Genomic DNA, 23472 nt, shown 5'->3' on the forward strand with positions numbered 1-23472 from the left:
AAGCATGGCATGAAATGCAGCAGGTGACGATGAACTAGTAGACATCTGATGACCAGATATTCTCTTAAACTTTTCAATGGTTAATTGGATTTTACCAGAATTGTACATGTATATCATAGATGAATGGGCGGACGAAAGACATTGTTCGTCATGAACTTTGGTCGGCTTGCTAAAAATAAAAATATTAAATTTGGAACATACAAAACAGTAGTCAAATTGAACAAAGTCTGTTTTTTTTATTATAATTGTAACAAAGATACAAACAGCATATAAAACATAGTTACAGAAGAGACTAATATTGTAATATAACAGAAATGGTTTCTTTTGATGCATTGGACTTAAGATATAGTAGCTTTATTTTAAGTCTCAGATAAATACTGAAAGAAAATCACACACTGGAAGGATGAATTTCTAAAAGACCAAATTCAGGATATTTTTGTTATACGCGTTGACAAAAATAATGGTACATTTAAAATCATGAATAAATTTGCATGGCATGTTGATATATTGAAACACTATTTATCAATGGAAGGCTGTTACCTGTTTTTAGACAGGTATCATAGGGTATGAGGAAGTTCACTAACATTATGTTCACACCGTACAATCAATTAAGCAGACAGCAGTTGAAGTGTCGCCGACATGTATATACCGGTACAACTGTCGACGCTTGAACTGCGCTCTGCCCATTTGATTGTACGGTGTGATGTTCATGGAGTCAAAGATATAAAAGCTACTTGACATAGGTTATAAATAAAGAGCTATCGTAACTTGATTTATTGGGACTACTATTTTGTTGTATTGTTTCAAAATCCTCGTCTGACCCACCAGTGTGTTTACATTCCTATCAATAAACCCATAACACCTCGACGTTAAAATACATGTGGCAGTATTCGGCCAATCAACATTCCACTCAAACAAAATGGAATCAACTTCTATAGCAAAAATTCGGGACACCAGGGTTGATTTAAATAATCAGGGGAGCTATTAATTTATTTATTTTTTTCGATAAGTTATAAGGGTGAATATGTTTTCATTTCATTCTGCAAAACTCTTCAGTTCGTTCAATTACCTTAGCGGTTAATTAAACTACGTCTATAAATAGATTTTCGGACTTTCTCAATGTTAAGGTCATATCTATTTATAGCTTTGTTCCCGTTCTCATTCATTATCACCGAAGGGGAGACCAATATATGAGTTTACATAAAAAAATCGAAAGGAAATCGTGCGTCCGAATTTATTTTTAGCTGTAAATCGAAGGGATTAATTGATAAAAATCGGGTCCATGGACAAAAAAAATAGAAAACACAAATAGCTCCGCGCCTGTGTGAATTCTAATTACAATTAAAGCAAGCATAAAACATTTTCTTATATTTGTGCAATTATTTTTCTTTGAATACTTCTCAAATATGCTTTAACATTTTGTTTTTCTATATCACGAAAACAACCACCATTGTCTGCGTTGTTTACTGCATGTTTCGCATACATTTCGGCGATTTTAATATCATTTTCTTCTTCAAGCACGGCTAAACACAGATTTAATATCATTTGCCGCCGAATCTGGATTTCACGACTGCAGCGTTTGATCTCTTTCAAGATTTTCTTTGCGCGTTTCTTATGAATTGTTTCTTTTTATAAGCATGCTAGAACGGAAAAAGCTTAAATTTCTTGCAATAATGCATTGTTTATTATTTAAATGCATTTTAATAATTATTATTAATCAGACCTATCGACCTTCGTATTTATACTCTTGCGCATTTGACCTTGAACCTTGCATTATTCTTCTACAATGCAATAAAAATTTGATATATATTACATTGGTTTTAAATTGTTACAATGAGATAAATCTATATGTCAATTATAATGCATTAAAAACATACAATTATCTAAAGTCATCTAAAATGCATAATGTCTTAAGTTTTTAATCTCGTGACATGAAAGAAAATGGAAAAACCTGACTAAAATAGTTACCAAGAATCACACAAATAGTCGTTGTAGAACAATATATTAGGAAAACGATACATTTATCATCAGTTGTGAAATAAACCATGAAACAGTGAATTCCAAAGCATATTCCAATTATAATAGAAACAAGCATAAAACATTTTCTTATTTTTTGTGCAATCATTTTTCTTTGAATACTTTTCAAGTATGCCTTAACATTTTGGTTTTCTATATCACGGAAACAACCACCGTTTTCTGCGTTGTTTACTGCATGTTTCGCATACATTTCGGCGGCTTTAATATTATTTTCTTCCTCGAGTACGGCTAAACACAGATTTAATATCATTTGCCGCCGAATTTGGATTTCATGACTGCAGCGTTTAATCTCTTTCAAAATTTTCTTTGCGCGTTTCTTATGAATTGTTTTGATCTTCGTTATGTCGCAAACCACGAAATCTGCTGTTATGAATAACAATGATAATGCCATAAACAATAGCATTATTCTTCTCCAGAGGTTTTGAACGTCCTCACTTTCTTCATTCAAACTCTGAATAGCTATATCTCCTTCAACGAGAATCTTTTCCAACATTTCGTCTGATGGGTTTTTAAAGTAAAGACATTTATATGTATACTCAATGTCATGGAACGCGGATGTTACCGCAAAACAAGGCATATACATTAAACAGAACTCTTTTGTTTTAACGATATGCTCTTCAGCTTTCCGAATATTACCTGCTTCAACTTCTGTTATTGCCATTTTTGAATGGAAAACAATTTGCAATGATGTATTATCAACCCCGTTCGTTTCTGTACCTATTGCTTGATGCAATATTCGTTTGCGTTCTTCAACGTCCTTGTATTGCTGAATTAGTAAAACTGTAGCTGCTGCTTTTCGCTCCATGGCAAACTGTCGATCATGGACCGATATTTCATCACTACTCATCATGATTTTTTCATCTTGTTTGTATATGAATTGCATTAATATTACTCTTTTATCACCCCAAAACAAATTATTATCTATGCAGCTTTTAATATGTTGGTAGTAATCATGTGTCCGTTTAGAATGAGGCATTTCTATTTGTGGGAGTCTCCTGTAACGAATTGTATACCTTTTTGTTCTTAGATCAGAAGCGATATCAGTATACCCCTCTTCTTCAAATAGAAAACAAACGTTGTCATACGACAAAAGGGGCAACAAATTACGTAGAAGCTCAGCGATTTGAACATATCCAGAATCGTCTAGTGTGCTATGCAAATTATTGCATTGCCGTTGATCTATTAAATTTAGTTTTTTCAGTTTTTCAATGAAGCTGCTAATATCAAAGTCCCTCCGGGTGTGATGCTGAAATACTTCCACAATGCACTGGCGATCCCTTCTTATGTTAGCCATTTGATACAATTTGACCAATCAGTATATTGATGTATCAAGGAAATCTGAAATGAAGATAACTAATGTATGCTTTCTAACGTTTATTTGTATAACATACTTTATAGTGCAAGACCATTTTCCATTCACTCTCAAGACCTTTTACATAACACTGTTAAGTTTGTACGACCTTCATATTGCAATCTGGGAATGTAGAAGACCATTTAAATTACTCTTAAGTTAATGTTATATTCTAATGTTTGTAATTTGTATTATACATGTATATATAACATACATTTGTATTTATCTAATCTAAAATGACCCTCCTTATAGTGAGTTGCATGATATGTCTATCAATGTCTTAAAAATAAAACCGGAAGTATTTAACTGTACAATCTAGTAACGTGGTGGTCAAGTCCACTATCCCGGTATGGATACGTTATCATATTGTTTAAGTTGTCACTAGGTAAACATATAATTATAATATCACGCAAAAAAAAAAACAACTGTGTCATTTATTTAGTATACATATATCACTATCAAGAAAACTGTTTCTTTTTCTTATCCTTTTTATTGTTTATTTACTTTTTATTTTTATTTATTTATATATATTTATTTTTTAGGTTTTTTAGTTATTAATTTTTTTATCTATTTATCTTATTTTTTTAATATTTTTTTAATTTTTTTTTTTTGTTTTTTTTTTTTTTTGGGGGGGGGGGGTTTACGTGGCACCAACACAGTATAGGACATATGACGACCTTCCAGCTTAACTGGTGGATGAAGACCTCGGGTCCCTCCCGTGGCACGAACGGGCACCTAAGTAGATGATTTCCTCACATGAAGGAATAAAAAGTCACGCAGTGAGAGGCAAGTTAACAGAGATATTGACAAATGGTTTTACGCTTAAGTATATCTTTTATTGTTAACGATCTCAACCACTAGGTCACGGATGCCCCTCACCGTTTTATGTTTTCTTTTTGACAGTTTCATGCTACATTTACGTATTGAATATATCTCCGATTTACAACTTGGTCTTCTGATTTTGCCACCGGCGACCCGTATCATTTACAAGACATAAATAATTCTACGTTAATATGTAAATAAACAAAACTTATAAAATACTAACCGGTCCTGTCCTAGTTTATTCCAGAAAAAATCTTATAATATCCTTTTCCTTTTTATGAATACGCTATGTTACGTTTTGTATATATGAAAAACCGACGCTTAAATATTGTATCAGTAAATCTCACGCTAGATTAATCTATATTTAAATGTCTGGCTCATCATCCCTGAAATAGTCGGAAACAGCTACTTGCATCAATGCAAGTTGACGAACAATTAACTGCAAAATAATATAGGAAATAACCTTGTACTTTCCTATCATGTTACGTAACAGTCTTTAATGTAATTACATTCAATAAAATTATAAACCCACGCACACCTACACGATCAATATTAGAGGAAATTTGATATCCCTAAATATTGTCATACAGCAGATTGTATTCATTTTATTGTGTCGTTCTTACGGAATACCGTTCCAGTATAGTACGTGTAATTGATCCAATTACATTTTTGTTTTATCTATAAGACTTAAATAACGACTTTACAAAATTTTAGATAATAAAGATTTTTAAGGCAGATAAATTCACCTATCAGTTCTTTATCATTTATTTTAGCATTGGGTGTGTACGACACATAATTATAACTGCCTATCATTCACAAACAAGGCTTATCTTGAAGTTTGCTTGACAAGAATTGGGGTTCTATATTAAACCTCCTGTTAAAAATATATATAAAAACATCTTAAGTAGATTCATTAATGTTCATTTATTTTCTTAAAATAATATACTAATATAAAATTATTTTATAATATCATCTTGTCTAAAAATCTAAAAAAATCATGTTTTACATGACAGACAGACAGACAGATAATTTATTTCAATAAAATAAGGCTTATAAGCCCATGATGACAAAATAAAAGCATATTTACAAGATAACGAACAGTGCGTATGTTAACGTACAAAACATTATCACAATATAATTAAGACTTTACAGTAGTGTAGAAATAAAAAAAAATACATAATAATTATAATGATCTAAATAAAAAGTGACAATGAACTAGTAGACATGATGACCAGATATTTTTATAACTATTCAATGATTAATTGGTTTTTACCAGAATTGTATATCATTTATGAATGGGCGGACAAAATACATTGTTCATCATGAACTTTGGTAGACATGCTAGAGATGATATGAATATAAAATGTTTTTGTTTTTTTCACATGTACTTGAAATTCTATCAACATTAAGGATAATATCCGAAATATACAGGTCTATGATATCCCAAATATACTCCCTATATGGTATAAGTTTATTTATACTATATAGGGGGGATTTTTGGATATTATCATACATATTTGATAGAATTTCAAGTTCATGTGGTATTTTCTTTGGAACATACAAATAAGTAGTCAAAATGAACAAAGTGTGTTAATTTATCTATTGCGAGGTCAATCTACTATTTTAAAGAATTTCTCGTCTGACCCACCAGTGTGCTTACATTCTTATCAATTAACCCATAACAACACACGTTAAAATTGTACAGTGAAAATGTCACAATATTGGGCAAACCAACATTCCACTCAAACTACCATAAAATCGATTGTCTTCAAAAAATCACTGTCGATTTTAGCTAAAGAGACTTGAACAGCGAATAGGTTTTATAGTATACTACTACTAGACCTGTTAACTGTCGCACAACGTGAAAATAAAAGCGACATTTAAAGTTATGAGCTAGGACTATTTAAATATTCACGGTAAAAGTCTAAAAAAGAAAACCGGAAAGAACAAACGGAAAGACAATTTCAAAATGATTATACTTTCATATAACAATTCGTAAAAATGGCCCACTTAAACTTTTTCTAGATTTATAAAGAGGGCAATTAATTGTTTGAATATGTTTGTATTTCATTTCCTGCAAAATTCTCCAGTCCGTCATTTATTACCATAGCGCGACACGAATGACCGTTTCGTAAACTAAAACTACTTCTATAAATAGATTTTCTGACTTTCACAATGTTAAGGTCATCATTCTATTTATAGGTACAACGATAACATACATGATAACCCATTGTGTACTGCAAAATGATTAATTAAAAAAACCTAAGAACGCAAATTAATTGACGGATAAGATAATTTGATTTGAATATGTTTGCACTGCGCAATTGTACAGTTCGCTATTCATTGTACCAATCGCGACTTTTCATTTTTGATGATCAAACACCCTCTTACCAATCGGAATGATCGGCTATTATGACCGACGAAAAGGCGCTGCCCTTTCACGAACCATATAGGGCGTCGCGCTTCGTCGCGGACGGTGGGAATGTTAGACTCCAACACTACTGTTGATACGTTGTAAATCCATTATTTGTCCCGTCCGTTGATAAAACATTTTAATGACATTCTTACAAATAAATCATCCGAAAACGTAGCTAGTATGTTTATGATTAAGATCACGGTAATACATGTATAGTCTATAATTGTAGTAAAGTTATTCGGGCATTATAAATTCCAAGGTAGTTCACCACTGGTGTTATGCTAATCTTATTTATCAATCTCCTACGCAGTGATCTCCCTTTTATCAGTACAATTCTGCCAAGGGAGGTAATCACTGTGAGGATTTTGCTTATTTATTTGTAGTTATATCCCTTGGTTTAAAAGGTTTAAATAAATTACAATTTTTTTCTGTTTAATTAAAAAATAAATGTCATTTGCTGTAAATTCACATCTGCATATCATGTGTATCAGATTCGTTTTGTGTTCGTTTGTTTTTGTTTTTTTCATAATTGTTTTTGTTTGTTTTTATTTTGTTGTTTATGTTGTTGTTGTCGTTGTTGTTGTAAAATCTTTAACTCTGACCGAGAATGGTAAAATGGTTATCCTTTCAGCATCAACCATTTTCATACAGACCCCACCTCAATGAAAAGCCTCTAACCATTAACGAATGAGGAAAGGGGTTAGGTACGGTGGCATAACATCATTTATTCATCACGTGCGCGCTTGCGATTGTTATATAAGCTCGTCACGTGATAGGTATATGTATTAGGCGGTTACATGTGCACGCGAAAGCTAGTATACGACGTACAGGTAGAATAATTATTACGTAACACTTGAAAAAATCGTACGCCACAAAACTCGCCATATTAACATAACGCAGTAACATGATTACTTTTAACAAATGTATTTGGCGTTAATTGACCAGTTCAAATGTACCAACTTACGATTTTAACCCAATATGAGCCTTTGATAAGAATGATACTTTAAAGAAAGTTAAATTCTTTACCGAAATGTGTGTTTTCATTATCAAAAAAACTTCACTTTAGAAATAGAGCAGAGCAAATGAAAGCATTACTTATTCTATCAAGAAAAAAACAAAACATATTTCTTGTGATAAACGGCGTAATAAACTGTCTATAGTCTACTTACTAAGATAACTTGTGACAGAACATATAAACAAACGTTTTTTATGATAACAACCAAGGTTATACACTTTCTTGTTCAGTAGGACGCTCGATTTATATGTATATATTTAACATATTTTTCGCATTATAATGGTTTAGAAATATAATACAAGTGTTTATAAAATTAAATACAATAAAAAATTAATAAACCAGACAATTTGAATATAAAAAAAACATAAAAGATTTGTTTTGTTTTTTTCAAAGCATTCAACTCACATGTATTTAACAAGTCACGTTATTGATAAATATGGTGGCATATTTCTGCCACCAGATAACCTGATAACAAACTAGTTAATTAAGAGGTTAACTAGTTACGTAACTAGTTAACCTGATAATTAACTAGTTAATTAAGAGGTTAACTAGTTACGTAACTAGTTAATTTTTTCAATAAAGAAAAGATCATAACGGGAAATAAATGCATGTTAGTGCCTGCAACTGCCATCCTTTTATTATATCATCATCTTAAAATTAAGAGGTTAACTAGTTAAGTATTTATTTAACTAGTAAACCTATTAATTAACTAGTTAATTATCAGGTTAACTAGTTATGTAACTAGTTAACCTCTTAATATTAAGCTTACAATAAGGGATGGCAGTTTGCAGGCACTAACATGCATTTTTTTCCCGTTATGATCTTTTCTTTATTAAAAAAATTAACTAGTTACGTAACTAGTTAACCTCTTAATTAACTAGTTAATTATCAGGTTAACTAGTTACGTAACTAGTTAACCTCTTAATTAACTACTTAATTATCAGGTTATCTGGTGGCAGAAATATGCCACCATAGATAAACTCACCAAAGATTAATTAGAAAATGCAGATAATGGATAGGGCATAATTTGAAATTTGATAACGCTCTTGTAACAATGTGACAAAAACAAGTTTTACCTTGACCTAAAGTTCATTATGTCAAGTGTTATATCTAAATGACACAAATATCACATGCTGCGGTAATCTATTAGATAAAATTACTTACAAGTTTATAAGTGTGCCAAAAATAACCTTGTAGAAAATAGGTGTTTTTTCGGGTTTTTGTTTTGTTTTTCTATCTTGGTTTGTGTCTTTTTTATTATCTTTTTTTACAAAGATAAATAGCGCATAGCTATTTTTCCGACGTTGTTGCTGTTGCTTTACTGTTTCTTTTTTTTTAATAGTAATGTTGAGTCATCTGATTTCTTCCTTGGTTCTCAATAAGTTTATTAAAAGTTGCCACCAGAAACCCATATAGACTACTAACTTCCTTCTATTAAAAGTCAGGGGTTACAGAAATTACTTCTGTCTTGGAGAATCAATTGATTCTTTTCATCCAAGGTATGAAGGAATAATATAATAACTTTTTTTAAAGATACATCCGTTTTTAACTGGATCGATCATGTGTCCCTGATTTTCTTGTGAAAGAGTATTATCACTTAAGACCACTGCGCCCGCTTTAATTTAATATTGACAACCTTTGTAGGAGTCTTTAAATAGTTACATTTACGTATTACAATTTAAAACTTGATTTAATTCTGTGTACATATTAGGTTATTTCATTTTTGGAAATCACCGTATTGTATAATATGACGTAATAAATATTCAAGTTACCTTGAATAACAGAGTAAGGACATACTTATCGGTGGGGGGGTGTACATGACACAAATGTGGAAATTCGATACAAAATATAGCTTTTAATATAAATATTCTTCTCTTTTTTGCGAAAACAAACACATAAAACACATACACAAACCAAAAGAAAAGTATATGAAGAAGTTCCAGCTTAATGTTCAGCTAGAGCATCCTCTTAAAGGCTTTTTTATCTTTTGGTTTATACAATTGTTTAAGTTTAGGAATGTATAAGCTTATTGACACACTTTCGAATCCGTTCATGTATAACTTATAAGTGTAAACCTCCTTGCTTATGAAAACAACGACGCGCCCCTGATGAGGATTGAACCCATACAGATAGCAATCATTAGTATACTAGTCCGAAGCGTTAACCACTCGGCCATGCGACACTTTGTTTGTATAATCATGGGCTGATTTTAAGTATTCTCCAAGATGTCGAAAACATGGTTAAATTCAGTTAAGCTCTTTATTCAGCATTTCTTTATAGAAAGTTATTCTTTTTTTTCTAGTTCATAGGTTTATTCCGTTTATTCCTGTCAGTCGTTTGTTTGTTGCAAATATATAGCTACTTAAAGTGAATACTGGTATAATTTTCATTTTATGAAATTGAGACAAGTGGCACCTGGATTATACAAATGAAAACAAACCGTATTGTTCGGTGAAAACACCTGTTTTTATCTTCTGCACGTGCCATATTTGATAAAATAATTATAAACAAACGATAGAACAAAAACATATAAACTGTAACAATTTTAATATTTGATATGCATGCCCTTTATTTCATATATTATGTACAGTAATACACAATAAACATACATGTAGTTGATTTGTCTGCCCTATAATACAATGTACAACAAGCAACTTTTTTCATTTTTGAGCTTTCCATGAAATTTCTTGAACAATTTTGGTCCTCGTTCAAACTCATATATTTCACAAACAAAATGTATTGCATCTATTTCCCTCAAAAAACCATGAGCATGCGTATTAAAAAAATTTCTTAGCGTTTGTTTTGATTACAAAGCGGTTTCCCGTCCAATTTATTCATATATATTTTAAGCATTATGCACTTGTAAAAAAATGCTTCAAGTGATCGATTACATATCTTAAGTACCTTCGTTTTGGACATTATTTCTAATATGATTTGAAATAATGAAACAAACAAGGCGTTAAAAAGATGATCCAGGTCCCTGAAAGCGGTTAATAGTACCAATTTTGCACAATCCAAAAATATCTTGATTTAAAATGTTAGACAATATAACACAACTGTTTGACAGTAAAATGACTAAATTCTACTGTTGAGCAATTTTATCAATTCCATATATGCTTACAAGCATGAAATGGAAATGATAAAACATGATATATTATATTTTAACAAATAAAACATACAATAAATAATTACATAGGTAGCAACATATACATATACATAAAATCATCGGCAACAACAACAAAACTGAGATCGTTAAAATTTGCCATTAATCCATTATACTCTTGTTATAATTATAAATCCCTCTTCATATATAAATAAACAACTATAATCAGATCAGATTTGAAAAGAAAACCTGACAGCAACTCAAATTTCCAGGATACCGAATACATGGGCCCAAGGATATGGGGACAACGAATGAGAAATAACGTTTAGATAGTAAGAAGCGGTTTCATGACTCGGTACCTTAATGACTTTTTGAAAATTTAAGGATAGTGAGAAGGAGTTCGTGACACCCATGCAACTCTGCCTAACATGTGCTATAGCATTATTATGCCCTCCACTGTCCTCTATTATTTCATATTGAAACACCCTGAAAAATAACAGACAAAAGATGGTAATAATGTATAGACATCTTCATGTTTTATAAATTCATCAGTTTCATTTGTTACTTTTCTGAAGCCAAGGAATGCCATTTTATTTCATCCATTCAGAACTGTCCCTATTACTACAGTTCTATGTAGTCAGGCGTTTATCACTTACACATCATCTTTTTACTAAATCAATAAAACAAACTGAGCTTAACATGTTTAAATGTTGAATTCTGCTTAAGCCGATGCAAGGGGGTATGAACGGTAGCTGTCCATGAACAGGCTCAATCAAACCAATGCTGCAAACGTTTCAATTTTGCCGTTTTTGGCGGTTTTTGTTAATTCTGTTTTTTTTCTATTCATAATATTTTCTAAAATTAATGAAATTTACAAAAGTAATTAACTATCACATCATCATGTTTTTTATACGTGTGTACGTAAATTTTATTACTTATATCATAACCTATGATACTCACTCGCCATCCGTGCAATTATCTTTCTTGAACTGTATATTTGTGTACATATAAAATGTTCCGCCACTTTGAACGTGCAATCCGTTGTTGTTTGTGGAAATGATGTCTCCAATTTTAATATCTTGTTGCCATTCAATAGAATTGGATTTTGCTAAACAAATATAATCAATAAATTGTATATATATAAATAGAATGTATAAGCACGATTTGAATTATGAAAGAAAATATTTAATCATCTAATTGGTAGGCGACCCTTAACATTACGGACTAATCTTGAGACTATAAGAATCTTTTTTCATCATGCAAAATAAAAGTTTACTCACTTTTTTTTCAGAATCTTTATGACATTTTAACTCTTTAACGGACTGGTCTTATTTGAAAGTACAGTAGGCTATGACAGGGCCACTTTCATTGTATAACTAGCAATACATTCATTGGCGTTTAGATATTTTAAAGAAAATACGCTTAACAAATTTGCAAACGAATTTATAAAGTGAACTGTTCGATACCCATTTAAGTATTTTAAACATACAAATTAAACCTTAAGAAATCTTTTCACTGTCATTTGTATCTAGATTAAATTACATTTCAATATCTTCGATAGAAATTTAAATCTGTTTAGATTTCGGAAAATGCGAAACTAAATGACGAAGGTTGAACTTCACCTCATGTATATTCCTATTTTATCAGTTGGTATGTATTTTCTTCAATAATTCTGTATCAATGCTTAATATCTATTAATTCGACTTACATAATAATATTTTGATTTTGATTTCTTCAACTATTTCAATAGAAAGCCGAAAGCCTTTAAGAACACTTCAAACGGAAAAAAGGAAACTGTTACAGGTTTGGTTAAAAAGAAGCCTGTTCATGAAAGAAAGTTGCCATGTGCAAGCTACTGTCCACCCCTTAACACCGGCTTAAGCAGAACCTAACGTTAAACCACAATTATAGTGAAATCTATCATTCAGAAACATCTGCAGAGGAACTTATACATCGGGATTAGGCAAATCAAACCTTAATTGCGAAACGTATGTGTAATTCCATGAGAGATGGAGTATAAAAAATGCATGTGTTCTAAATAAGAACAAGAAAAGCATTGATGCTTAGCATCAAAGGGCGTCCAAACAAGATATGCAGCAGGTGCAGATGAACTAGTAGATATATAATGACAAGATATTCTTATAAACTGTTCAATGGTTCATTGGTTTTTACCAGAATTGTATATCACTTATGAATGAACGAACGAAAGACATTGTTCATTATTTATAACTTTGATTGGCATGCTAGAAATTAGAATACTACTTGCTATTTCTTTATGATCGTGGTTATTAATAGCAACGGATATACATGTATACAATCATTTATAATCCATATGAGTAACGCATGATCAACACCACACTTGTGTAATTGTCCCTTATTATGTTATCGCTATTAGCGAAGACCCCCACTTAAGCTATCTGTTCACACTTAGTAACAATATGACACTTGTTGTATTACCATGTTGAGCATAAATGTTTATTATACACTAATTGTAATATCTTTTTTAATAAAAAAATACAGATTTTATGAATATTGTTTTCTTTTCTTTTTTGTGTTTTATGCACTACTTTAATACTGAGTTTTTACGTTTACTACTATTTTAAGAACAAATTGTCATAATGACCGACGATTATAAGTCAAAACTCAACAGGAAAAAGTCAGTAAATTATGGTTAAACTTTCAATATATAATATTGTTTATTCTTAAACCATATACATGTATATACATTTGTATTTTTCTTTATCATTTTTTAAATTATCAATCAATTGAATAATTCATAAAATCTGATTTGTAACTTTGAATAATTCCTCGGCATCTTTACTAAACACGAATAACAAATTAAATAAAATGTTTCAAAGTTGATAGTGTCATATTAATGCCATAAAAATGTACATTTTTTCTCAATTATTGTACATATTTATTGTTTTTATCTCAGATAGATAAAATAAAACATGCGATTTGTGTTGTTGGTTTTTTTTTCGAATTGTATGTTTATGTATAACAATAATCAATAAATTTGAGAGTTGATCTATTTTTATTAATTATTGTAACCAAACTAAGTGACAAACATTCATTTTGAAAAAAAGCTTATTTATCTGTAAAATATTTGTTCTGTTCTGTAACGATATCAAACATCTACTCCAAAACCGGAAGAGACCGGACAATAAACGTGTGGTACTATTCGCCGGTCGTCAAAATAGACCAGGAGAGACCGGGAATTACCGACAAGAGTACATCTATAAATAGATTTTCGGAATATTTAGGTTATCAACTCAACATTCTATTTACAGCTTTCGGAATAACATACCATAATAACCCACTGTGTACTTCAAAATGATAAATAAAAATACCCCGAAGAGCGCGATTTATTGACGGAAAAGGTTAATTAATAATTCGAAATTCTCCAGTTCGCTATTCATTGTAATTAATAATCAAGCACCCTCATACCGATCGGAATGATCGACTTTTATTATGAACAACTATAAAGGCTCGAGAAGTTGCTGTCGCCCTTTCACAAAATCTGATTTCATTACATAAAAGGCGCCGCGCTTCGGCGCGGACGCCAAAAATAATAGACATAACTAAATAAAATGAATTCTAAAATACAAAGTATATTCATGCAAATATTGACTTGGATGAAATTGTTTTATTAAAATTATAAACAACAATTTTTACTATTATTTTAAATCACCTAGTTATTGGATATTTTCCAAAGTATTTTTTATTTTATTTTCGGACTTTGTTCTAAATTCCCCTTTAAATATTGACAACTAATAAGCTAATTGTTTTATTTCATATATTTATTGTCATTGTTGGCTTACCAATGGTAATTATATCAGCGATTATTTTTAAAATACTAGTATTCAATTTCATTTTTGTCTAAATTTGGCATGAACGTTTAACTATTGTACAAATGATACACTAAGCAAAAATATATAAATAACAATTCCCTGTGATTGGTAATTATAATACATGTACATTTGACAACCTCTATCTATTTTTAGGTATGACGTCAGAGTGTTTATTTTAACCTATGAGTTATAACGAATAAAAATTTATTAAAATCACCAAGTAGAAAAATACACAATCCAAAAAGAATGCGACTAAATCCGACAAAATATAGAAAATGGAATACCTAAAGAACGGCCAAAACGACAAAATTGAAAATGTTGCAGACTCGGTTTGATTGAGCATGTTTATGTACCTCGCTGTAAAGTTACCGCCCAAGTCCTTTATCTTTGGTTCAAGCAAACCTTAAATGATGCAAGATAGTTTTTGATAAAGCCCACTCAAAGATAGTGGTATGTGCACTTGCACCGGTCTAAGCAGTATGACTGTGTTGAAACTTTGAAGAAGGAAACATTTGTTGATCGTATTATATGAAGGTGACAAATGAGGCTGACATGAAAAGGAGTGAACGGTCTCCAATTAAATGAATTCGTGTGTCGTAAACAAGAACACAATCGGCGGAACAAAATTGAATCGAATATTGAAAATGCATCCAATGTCATGCTGCCTGCATATCACAGACATATATTAAAAGACCTGAGTTACACTTTCCATGTTCTACACAGAATTTAAAAATACATTCATTTATAACGGAATAGAGACTATATACACATTTTGATATTCACCCTTAGGATAAAATGCATGCTTTTTATTAATTAAAAAAGCAGGCATTTTATCCTAAGGGTGAATATCAAAATGTGTATATAGTCTCTATTCCATTAAAAATGAATGTATTTTTAAATTCTGTGTAGAACATGGAAAGTGTAACTCCGGTTTCGATAGTTACCCATTTCTCAATCTAAATTGCCAAGAGCATAATTATTTTAACTGATCATGAATAATAACTTTGAACATTTAATTACCGTTTCCTTTGAGTTGCATAGAAGAACGTTTCCAGTTTAGTAATTTATTCAATAGTTTGTTATTGACTGCCACTCGACTTTGCAAAACGGTTCTTTCAAATATACTTTGCGATGATGCAGAATGTCTATGCACGTCTTTATTTTCCCTGTTATGCTGAAGGATAATTACTTCGTCTTCTAACTTGATAATCCCTAGAAACAAAGACAATTAATAGCGCCAATGGTAAGTCAGCTGAACCATTGGTAATTCATTTTATAAAGACTGATTCATTATAGTTTAATACGATGGTTTGTTTGAAAATTTATTGTAAATTATAATTTACCTGAAATTAATAGGGGGATATTTCAAAGTTGCTGTCTTTTTTGCTTGACCTACCGTTTATGGAGTTCGTAAGTTAGATGAATGCTGGAAAATCTTCAACAAGTTTCATAAATTTACTAAGTATGTTTCATAAATGAAGGGAATTAAGTAATTAAATTAGAACCATATATCACATATATTTACAGGCATTTTTCAATTTATTTTTATTTTTCTTCTTTTTCTTTTGAGATAGAGAGAGGGGGAGGAAAGAGGAAGAGAGAGAGAGAGGTATAGAATAGAGAACGGGTCGGCATGACCACTCAATGCGTTGGACAGTTGAGGTTTTTAAATTCTTAATTGCCATTCCCTTTTTAACAAAAGAAATTAACATTACAAGATGTAACTTACTGTTGTGATGCTCTTGTAAACTCGAAGAGTGTTTTTCTAATTTCTGCGGAAACAAATAAAGACAATTACTAGCACTGTTCATAATTATGGAAATCATACCACAGCAATACAATGAAAACATTTAAAAACATATTAATTCCTTTATTATTTAAAGCAAATCACATAATTATATAATTTGAACAATATATACCTCAGTAAATGTGTCTTTGAACGTTGTAAAGTCATTAAATGCATTCTCCTGACAACATTCCAGTTCACCTGGGTCTCCAAAGTCTTTACTTTGATATGAATGTCTTCCTTTTTCTTGGCATTTATCACAGAAAATTTGCCTTCGTATTATTTCTTTAGCTCTTTGTGAACGAAGTTTTTCGAATAAAATTTCTTTAAAAGCCACTTCCATTGTTTTAAATATTCCATGACTTTCAGATTTGTCATTGCCATTTGGACGGGTTTCCATTCGAAATGAAACCAAAATAACTGCCAGAACAGAAATCGTACAAATTATCAACACGATGCATAGAATCGCTAGGATTAAGAACATTTTTCTTAAACTCTTATAGCTTTTCTTGAGTTTTGAAATTTTAGAATACTCCGATTTGAAGAATCTCTTACATTCTTCTCTTACCCAGTCATCTCTAAGCAACGGGATTGCTTCTTGTGTATTGCCCTCGTTTTTCATTAATGTATCTGGCTGTTGTCTTTTGAATGGTATTCGGTTGCTTGTCAATTGAGACTGTACAGGTGCAAAGTGTGGTTTCTCCCTATGGCACTGGGTGTAAAAGCCTGTGGCGGGTGTAGAAAACTCCTCATCCGCATTTTTAGTACCTTGTCTCGAGTGTGTTTTTGGATTGTACCCGGAAGTAATGTCTTCGTCTGACACATCTGTTTCCTCGGAATATTCAGAGACGTTAGTTGTGTTCGAACTCTCGCTTGTGTATCGCGCGTGTGAATGCATATCTTCAAGAGGAATTAGTTGTGTTAGAACTCTCGCTTGTATGTTGTGCGTTTAAATGCATATCTTCAAGGGGAATTAGTTGTGTTCGAACTCTCGCTTGTATGTTGTGCGTTTAAATGCATATCTTCTAGGGGAATTAGTTGTGTTCGAACTCTCGTTTGTATATTGTGCGTTTTAATGCGCATCTTCAAGAGTAATTAGAATTAGTTGTATTCGAACTGTCCTTGTGTATCGTTCGTGTAAATGCATATCTTCAAGAAGAATAAGTTGCATTTGAACTCTCGCTTGTGCATCGTGTGATCAAGAGAAATTAGTTGTCTTGTGTATCCTGCGTGTACATATTTTGTTTAAAATAAACAGACACGAGAATACTCGTTTCTCTCATCGAAATTTAATAATCCTGCAAAAAAATGTATGTGAAGGTAAAATCTTTTTATTAAAAAACGGAGTAACATAGATACGAACAGCAAAAATCTGTTATATATATTTTTTTGTTTCTTCGGTTATACATGTGACGGTATAAGAGAGCAATTTAAAAAATATTGTAGTTTTATCTACGTACGTCCGCTTTCGAACAATTATGATATCATACATATATTGTATATTTCACCCAGTATATTTTAAATGTAGTTACAACAGACATTTAATTAAATTTTAACTTCCTCCTTAAACTTAAATCTTTATTTGAGTAAACAGTTATTCATCAAACACAAAACTTCCTAGTTATAAGAAATATATTTTTAATTATATGTTTAACTTCAGTCACCAATCATTGGCATTAAACTGACTAGCAATTTTATTATACTTTAAAATACAATTCTTAAAATTCCAATGATTATCAAAGTATTTGGCGGAACTATTTGTTGATTTGACTTGATTTGTTAACATTTTTATGTGTCATTACTTAATATGTCCAATGGTTGTTTTGTTGAAATCACTGGAATAAGAATGTAATTTGATTCCTTCCTTTTAACCTATTTGATGTGACGATCATATTATTAAACTGAGTACGGTCCAATAGAAAGGTGTATTGAATCGCACAAAAAAGCATTTATGACTGAAATGAAATCTTTTCAAGGTTGTACATTACAACGTGTAAGGACGAGACGAAATAATTATTCTTCGCGTTCGGAAATTCAAGTATTTTTCTCTCACTTAAATTGAAGAGAACGTTGAGTACAATCACATTAATGGTTATCAATTTTTGATCGATGCTGAGTTAACATTAAATGATGGTGGGGTTGGTAGTTTTCACTCCGGATCACGGCCGTAAGCCACATTGAATTTACAAGAGCACAGTTCAGCAACCGCATCGTTCCTCGGCAGACTATCAAGCAGTTAACCTGTGCTAGTTTTCTCCATTGAAACTTCTGTACATGCCAGAGCAGTGGTACAGTTCGGAATGCCGTAGAAAATATTTTATGATAAATCACAACGGAAGTGACCTGTACAGTTCGGGAATCGAACCCGTGTCGCCCGAATTCACAGTCCAGTGCTTTACCTTTTGAGCTAACCGGTATAAACATTACGTGAAGGGGCGGTACATTGTATTTAAACAGATGATTTTAATATTTTTTTATTTTTAATAAATGATAAATAAACAAACAAATAAATAAATAAATAATGAATAAATAAATAAATAAATAATCAAAACGTTTTCAAATAAGATGTACTCATTAAGACATTAACACAAACGCGTCGTGTTCAAAATATCTTGTGTTAGAATGTTTCATTTAGAAATAAAAGCAAATGTAAGGGGATATTTTTAGTATGCTTTTTCTATTAATTGTTTTATCAATTATTTACTATATGATGTATTCGGTTTAGTAAACCTTTTTTAACGATGAAAGTATAACAAATCAAAATAATAATACCTTTCTTAGTGACTCCGTACAAAGAATATATAATACCTTGATAAACATACTATGATTCCGTTCGTGTCGCTTGTCTGACAAATAGTAGTATATATCGCAAGTTAGGTAATTCATGCCTAAAGAGGAAGAAGAAGTATATTATACGGATTACCTGAACGTAAACGTGCTTACTCTGAAATATACTTATATAATCTATTAAGCTATTCCGGGAAAGTGTATATTATCTTCCATGAAAGTATCAGTATATTTGCGATAATATAAAATTAATTAGGCCATTTACGTACGACATTAACTAGGATATTTCGATTTTCTTAAAATAAAATTAAATACATTTGTTATCTACCACGGCATGTGAAAGCGACTTTGACGAATGGTATCTAAATGAGATCTAGTGTATTCAGTAGCGTTTGAACGACTGTTACTTAGTAGTTCTTTTATAGTTTGAGTGTCAAGTATAGGTTAGAGTGCATATTGGGTGTTCTTCGTAAATAAGAAAGCTAAAAAGGAGCGGAGCTTGCGAAGCGACTGTAGCTTTCTTATTTACGAAGAACATCCAATATATGCACTCTAACCGGCTTAGTGCTCCGCCCACTTGCGTTTTATAATATAAAACGTTCAGTTTATATAAAATCTGTTCTATTAAGATTTGAAACCTGGAAATTTGAAAAATACTCGTCGGTGATTGGCTTAAAAAAATTGGCGAGCACTAATTACTAGATGTAGAACCTAACTAAAAAAATCTTAATTTCTTAATTGTAAAGTAAATATTAATATTGTTGTATCATTACTCAAAATCATTTAATTATACTTCAAAGTTAAATATAATTATATACAATTGCATTTATCAAAATTTGGTTTAATATATGAGTATATTTTCCACTTTATAAGTTTAAAAGTGATATTATGCCCATCCAAGAGTAAATGGTAAAAAAAAATCTGGAAAAGATGTGATCCCTCGTGGGCATTAATCACAACAAAATAACATGAAAATTGCAGGCTAGGTTTGATTGAATCTGTACATGAGGGATAATGAAAAAGAGCAACATTCCTCACGCCCCTGGCATCGGCTTCAGCGGTACTCAGTTTTCAACAAGTGCTGGAATCACTGATGCCGTAGGACCAGAAAAATATATGTCCAGTTGTTTTTCAATTAAAATAACTTTTTTGAAATTACTTTTTGTCATATTTATTTTCAATTTCTATAATAAAATTCACCTGAGTAATCAATAACCTTTGTCACACTCATACATGTCTGTAAATGGCCTTCGGAAAATATCGGAACGTTCAATATTTTTAAAGAGTGTCGCAGTATGTATATTTTATCCATTATCATTTTTTGTTCAGGAGCCATTTAAATATTCTTTTGAAATATCAAATTATTTTATCTCAGCTTGACATTGAAATAAAATGTGCTTAATGACACTTTAAAGGTAAACTCGTTATAAATCAAAAGCAAAAGAAAAATGCAAACTAAAAAAAATATAAAAAATACTATGTATGTAACAGCCTTGACCTGATTGCAGTTAAGTTAGTTTTACCACCACCTGTCAGTTTTCATATTTTAGGCTATGCTATTTCATACTCGCTCTGTTTACTATAACTTAAAAGAAGCATGTAGTACTATAACTACGCATAAGGAGATGTTAATGTAAACTTACCATACATACATTATAACACTTTGTAAACTGATATGTGTCGCCGCATGACCATTAATGTGTTAGTGCGACGAAGCCCCCCCCCAAAAAAAAAGTGCGTGGCGAGAAAAAAATTATAATCATATATACGACAACTGACTTAAATACGGGATATATCGTTTGTATCAGAAAGAAGCAAAAAATCATTATTCATTATCATAAACGACTGAAAATAGAAGAATCATTAAAAAAATGCCCATTACGCCCAAGAAATGTTTTACACTCTTATTCTCAAAAGCTTTTTATTTTTGGTGACCCGTTATAGTTTCCAAAATTTCCCCCATACCTGAAACATCTTTTGCATCTGTTGCTGTTGTAAATTATTGTCAAATTATTGTAGTGATTTAAATATTTTGTATGGAAGCCAAAATACTACTTTGTTTACATTTTGGTACTTTTATGACAATTTATTTCACATTCTTCAGGTGATAAGTATAAAAAATTCCCTAAAATCATTATGATTTATACATTTTAAAACACATCCTTGCCCTTACTGAAGATGGAAAAAATTATTTATTTCTGAGGCATAATGTGTCTAAATTAATGTCGATTAACTATTATAACAACTTTTCAATCAACTAACCTAAAATATTAATGTTAAAGTTGCTCCTTTCTCACCCAATGAAAGATACAAATGTAAAAGAGGGCGGTTACAAGTAGTGGAGGCGGAGTGAAGTGCAACAAATACTAACGTGAAAGATCTTTTTACATTTATAGAATAACAAGATTCGCTCTAATGCAGGCGTGCAATGAACTTTTTGCAAAGGTGCAACTTTTTTCACTGTTAAAAGTGACTAAGCAAAACAAATGATTAATGACTTTACACTCTAATAGTAAAAAGAGTAACAAAATACGATACTTTGTTATTATATAACAAGTTTGCTTAGTGCATTCTTGTACACTTAAAAACCACTATCTTTCACTGAATTTACTCTATTTAGTCCTTTAAATACGATTTGAAATTGCTTTATAGAATTTCAATTTGTATTGTATTAAATAGTTTAGTTTATCCTTTTTTATGATATACATTAATATGTAAAATCAACATATTTGATATCAAACGAATATTCAATACCCTATCATAATAATGTATTTCATGTTTTGTTCTATTCAAATTAAGGCGCGTTTGATTTATTTAAAAAATGTATTAAACATAAGTTTGCACAAATAACTATGTTGAAAATGGTCTGCAGAATATAAAGGCTTAGAAGTACAACACCAATTATAACTTAGATGGTCATGTTCCAGCAAATCTTATTGTGTGCTACTATTTATTTAATTGAAAGTAGATTTACAGGTTAAGTGTTATATGACACAATATAGCAATACAATCATTGCGCTAAATACAGTATGCAAACGGTTCGTTGATTTAATAGTACTCTCGTGCGCATCGGCCGAATGTTTCACTATCGCTCACTGTCTAACGTGAGCTGCGAAGGGAGCTTAACGTCATTGGTGATGCAGTGTCGCGATTGCTTGTCATGGAGGAGTTTTGGCGCTGAGATTGAGACTGTAATCAACTATAGACAATAATGATTTAGATAATTAAAACATGATATTTCATCAACGTGACAAATCCAGTTTTCAAATCGATAAACGCTTGCACGTTGCTAACATGCCGCTTTTCATTTTTGCTTGTTTTGTCATTGCTACCTTATATAACCGTAAAGCGACATTTGGTTTCAAGTTTAAATTGACTTGTATTTCCAAAGATTGATAAATGAAATGATGATTCACTAATAGTTAATATGGCAAATGTTTAGGTATGCCTTATATTATATATACATGTTTATACAAGGCAAGGCTACACTCTTTTTATAAATTAAAAGTTACAGATAAATTCCGATGGATATTTACAGAAATTCCCTTGGTCCTTATGTAATTTCTCGTCGAGCGAAGTAAATAATACAATTGAAGGAATTAAGGCAAAATTTAAACTCATTTTGACTTTCACGTGTTCATGCACTATATGCCCTTGGATGGACATAATGTCACTTAAAAAATGATTTAATTATATTTAAGATAAGTCATTTTGACTGATACTCCTACCGTTTTCATTTGTTTAAGATTTAACAACGGTAAATCAAAGTTATTATCGAGTAATGAAATTATCTTGAACAGTCGAAAACAGTATACTGAGTTGTGGTAAACACAATGGCATAGAGGCACGTTCAAATAATTTTTAAGCGTTATATTGTGTGTTTCTGGTACTTTTGAATCAATAATGATTATACTGTCATCGTGGTTTACTCAAAAGATAGTTAAGCCGGGGTGCAACATTGCCGGATTAATATACTAGTACTCAAGCAGACAATGGCATTTAATTTTTATTCATATCTAACAGCTCGTTGTACTGTGAATCGGGCGAGCCTCGTCATATCTTAAATCCTTCTCTACGGTCATTCGCCCTGTATCTCTCGCGCTAGTAGTTATCAGTTCATTGCATAGTATAGGCACTTGTACGAGTAAACTGCTTGACAGCCTGTCCAGGATCGATGCTGCGGCTGAACTGTGCTCTGATGGAGTCTGAGTGGCTTACAGCCGTGATCCGCAGGATAACCTAACACTACCACCAAGAGTCACAACATAATGATTTTATTGCAGATACAACAATTTATACTTTAT

The 23472-nt window shown here is 31.3% G+C and overlaps 2 protein-coding genes across 2 annotated transcripts; both read right to left on the bottom strand.

Annotated features, from left to right (window-relative positions):
- Positions 1 to 245: 245 nt before the first annotated feature.
- On the bottom strand, positions 246 to 4776 carry LOC132735544 (uncharacterized). The gene is made up of 2 exons (XM_060722500.1): positions 4434 to 4776; positions 246 to 3375 (listed from the first exon to the last, which is right to left on the bottom strand). Exon 2 carries the CDS (start codon positions 3329 to 3331, stop codon positions 1919 to 1921), a length of 1413 nt encoding a protein of 470 aa, XP_060578483.1. The 5' UTR covers positions 3332 to 3375; positions 4434 to 4776; the 3' UTR covers positions 246 to 1918.
- A 5959-nt stretch (positions 4777 to 10735) lies between these two features.
- On the bottom strand, positions 10736 to 17200 carry LOC132735542 (uncharacterized). The gene is made up of 5 exons (XM_060722498.1): positions 16515 to 17200; positions 16325 to 16367; positions 15616 to 15807; positions 11705 to 11852; positions 10736 to 11230 (listed from the first exon to the last, which is right to left on the bottom strand). The coding sequence occupies exons 1-5, from the start codon at positions 17001 to 17003 to the stop codon at positions 11005 to 11007; spliced, it is 1098 nt and encodes a 365-aa protein (XP_060578481.1). The 5' UTR covers positions 17004 to 17200; the 3' UTR covers positions 10736 to 11004.
- Positions 17201 to 23472: the final 6272 nt, after the last annotated feature.

The sequence above is a fragment of the Ruditapes philippinarum genome, unplaced genomic scaffold (genome assembly GCF_026571515.1).
Source record: "Ruditapes philippinarum isolate M1 unplaced genomic scaffold, ASM2657151v2 ctg2352_1_1_1_1, whole genome shotgun sequence".
NCBI lineage: Eukaryota > Metazoa > Mollusca > Bivalvia > Venerida > Veneridae > Ruditapes > Ruditapes philippinarum.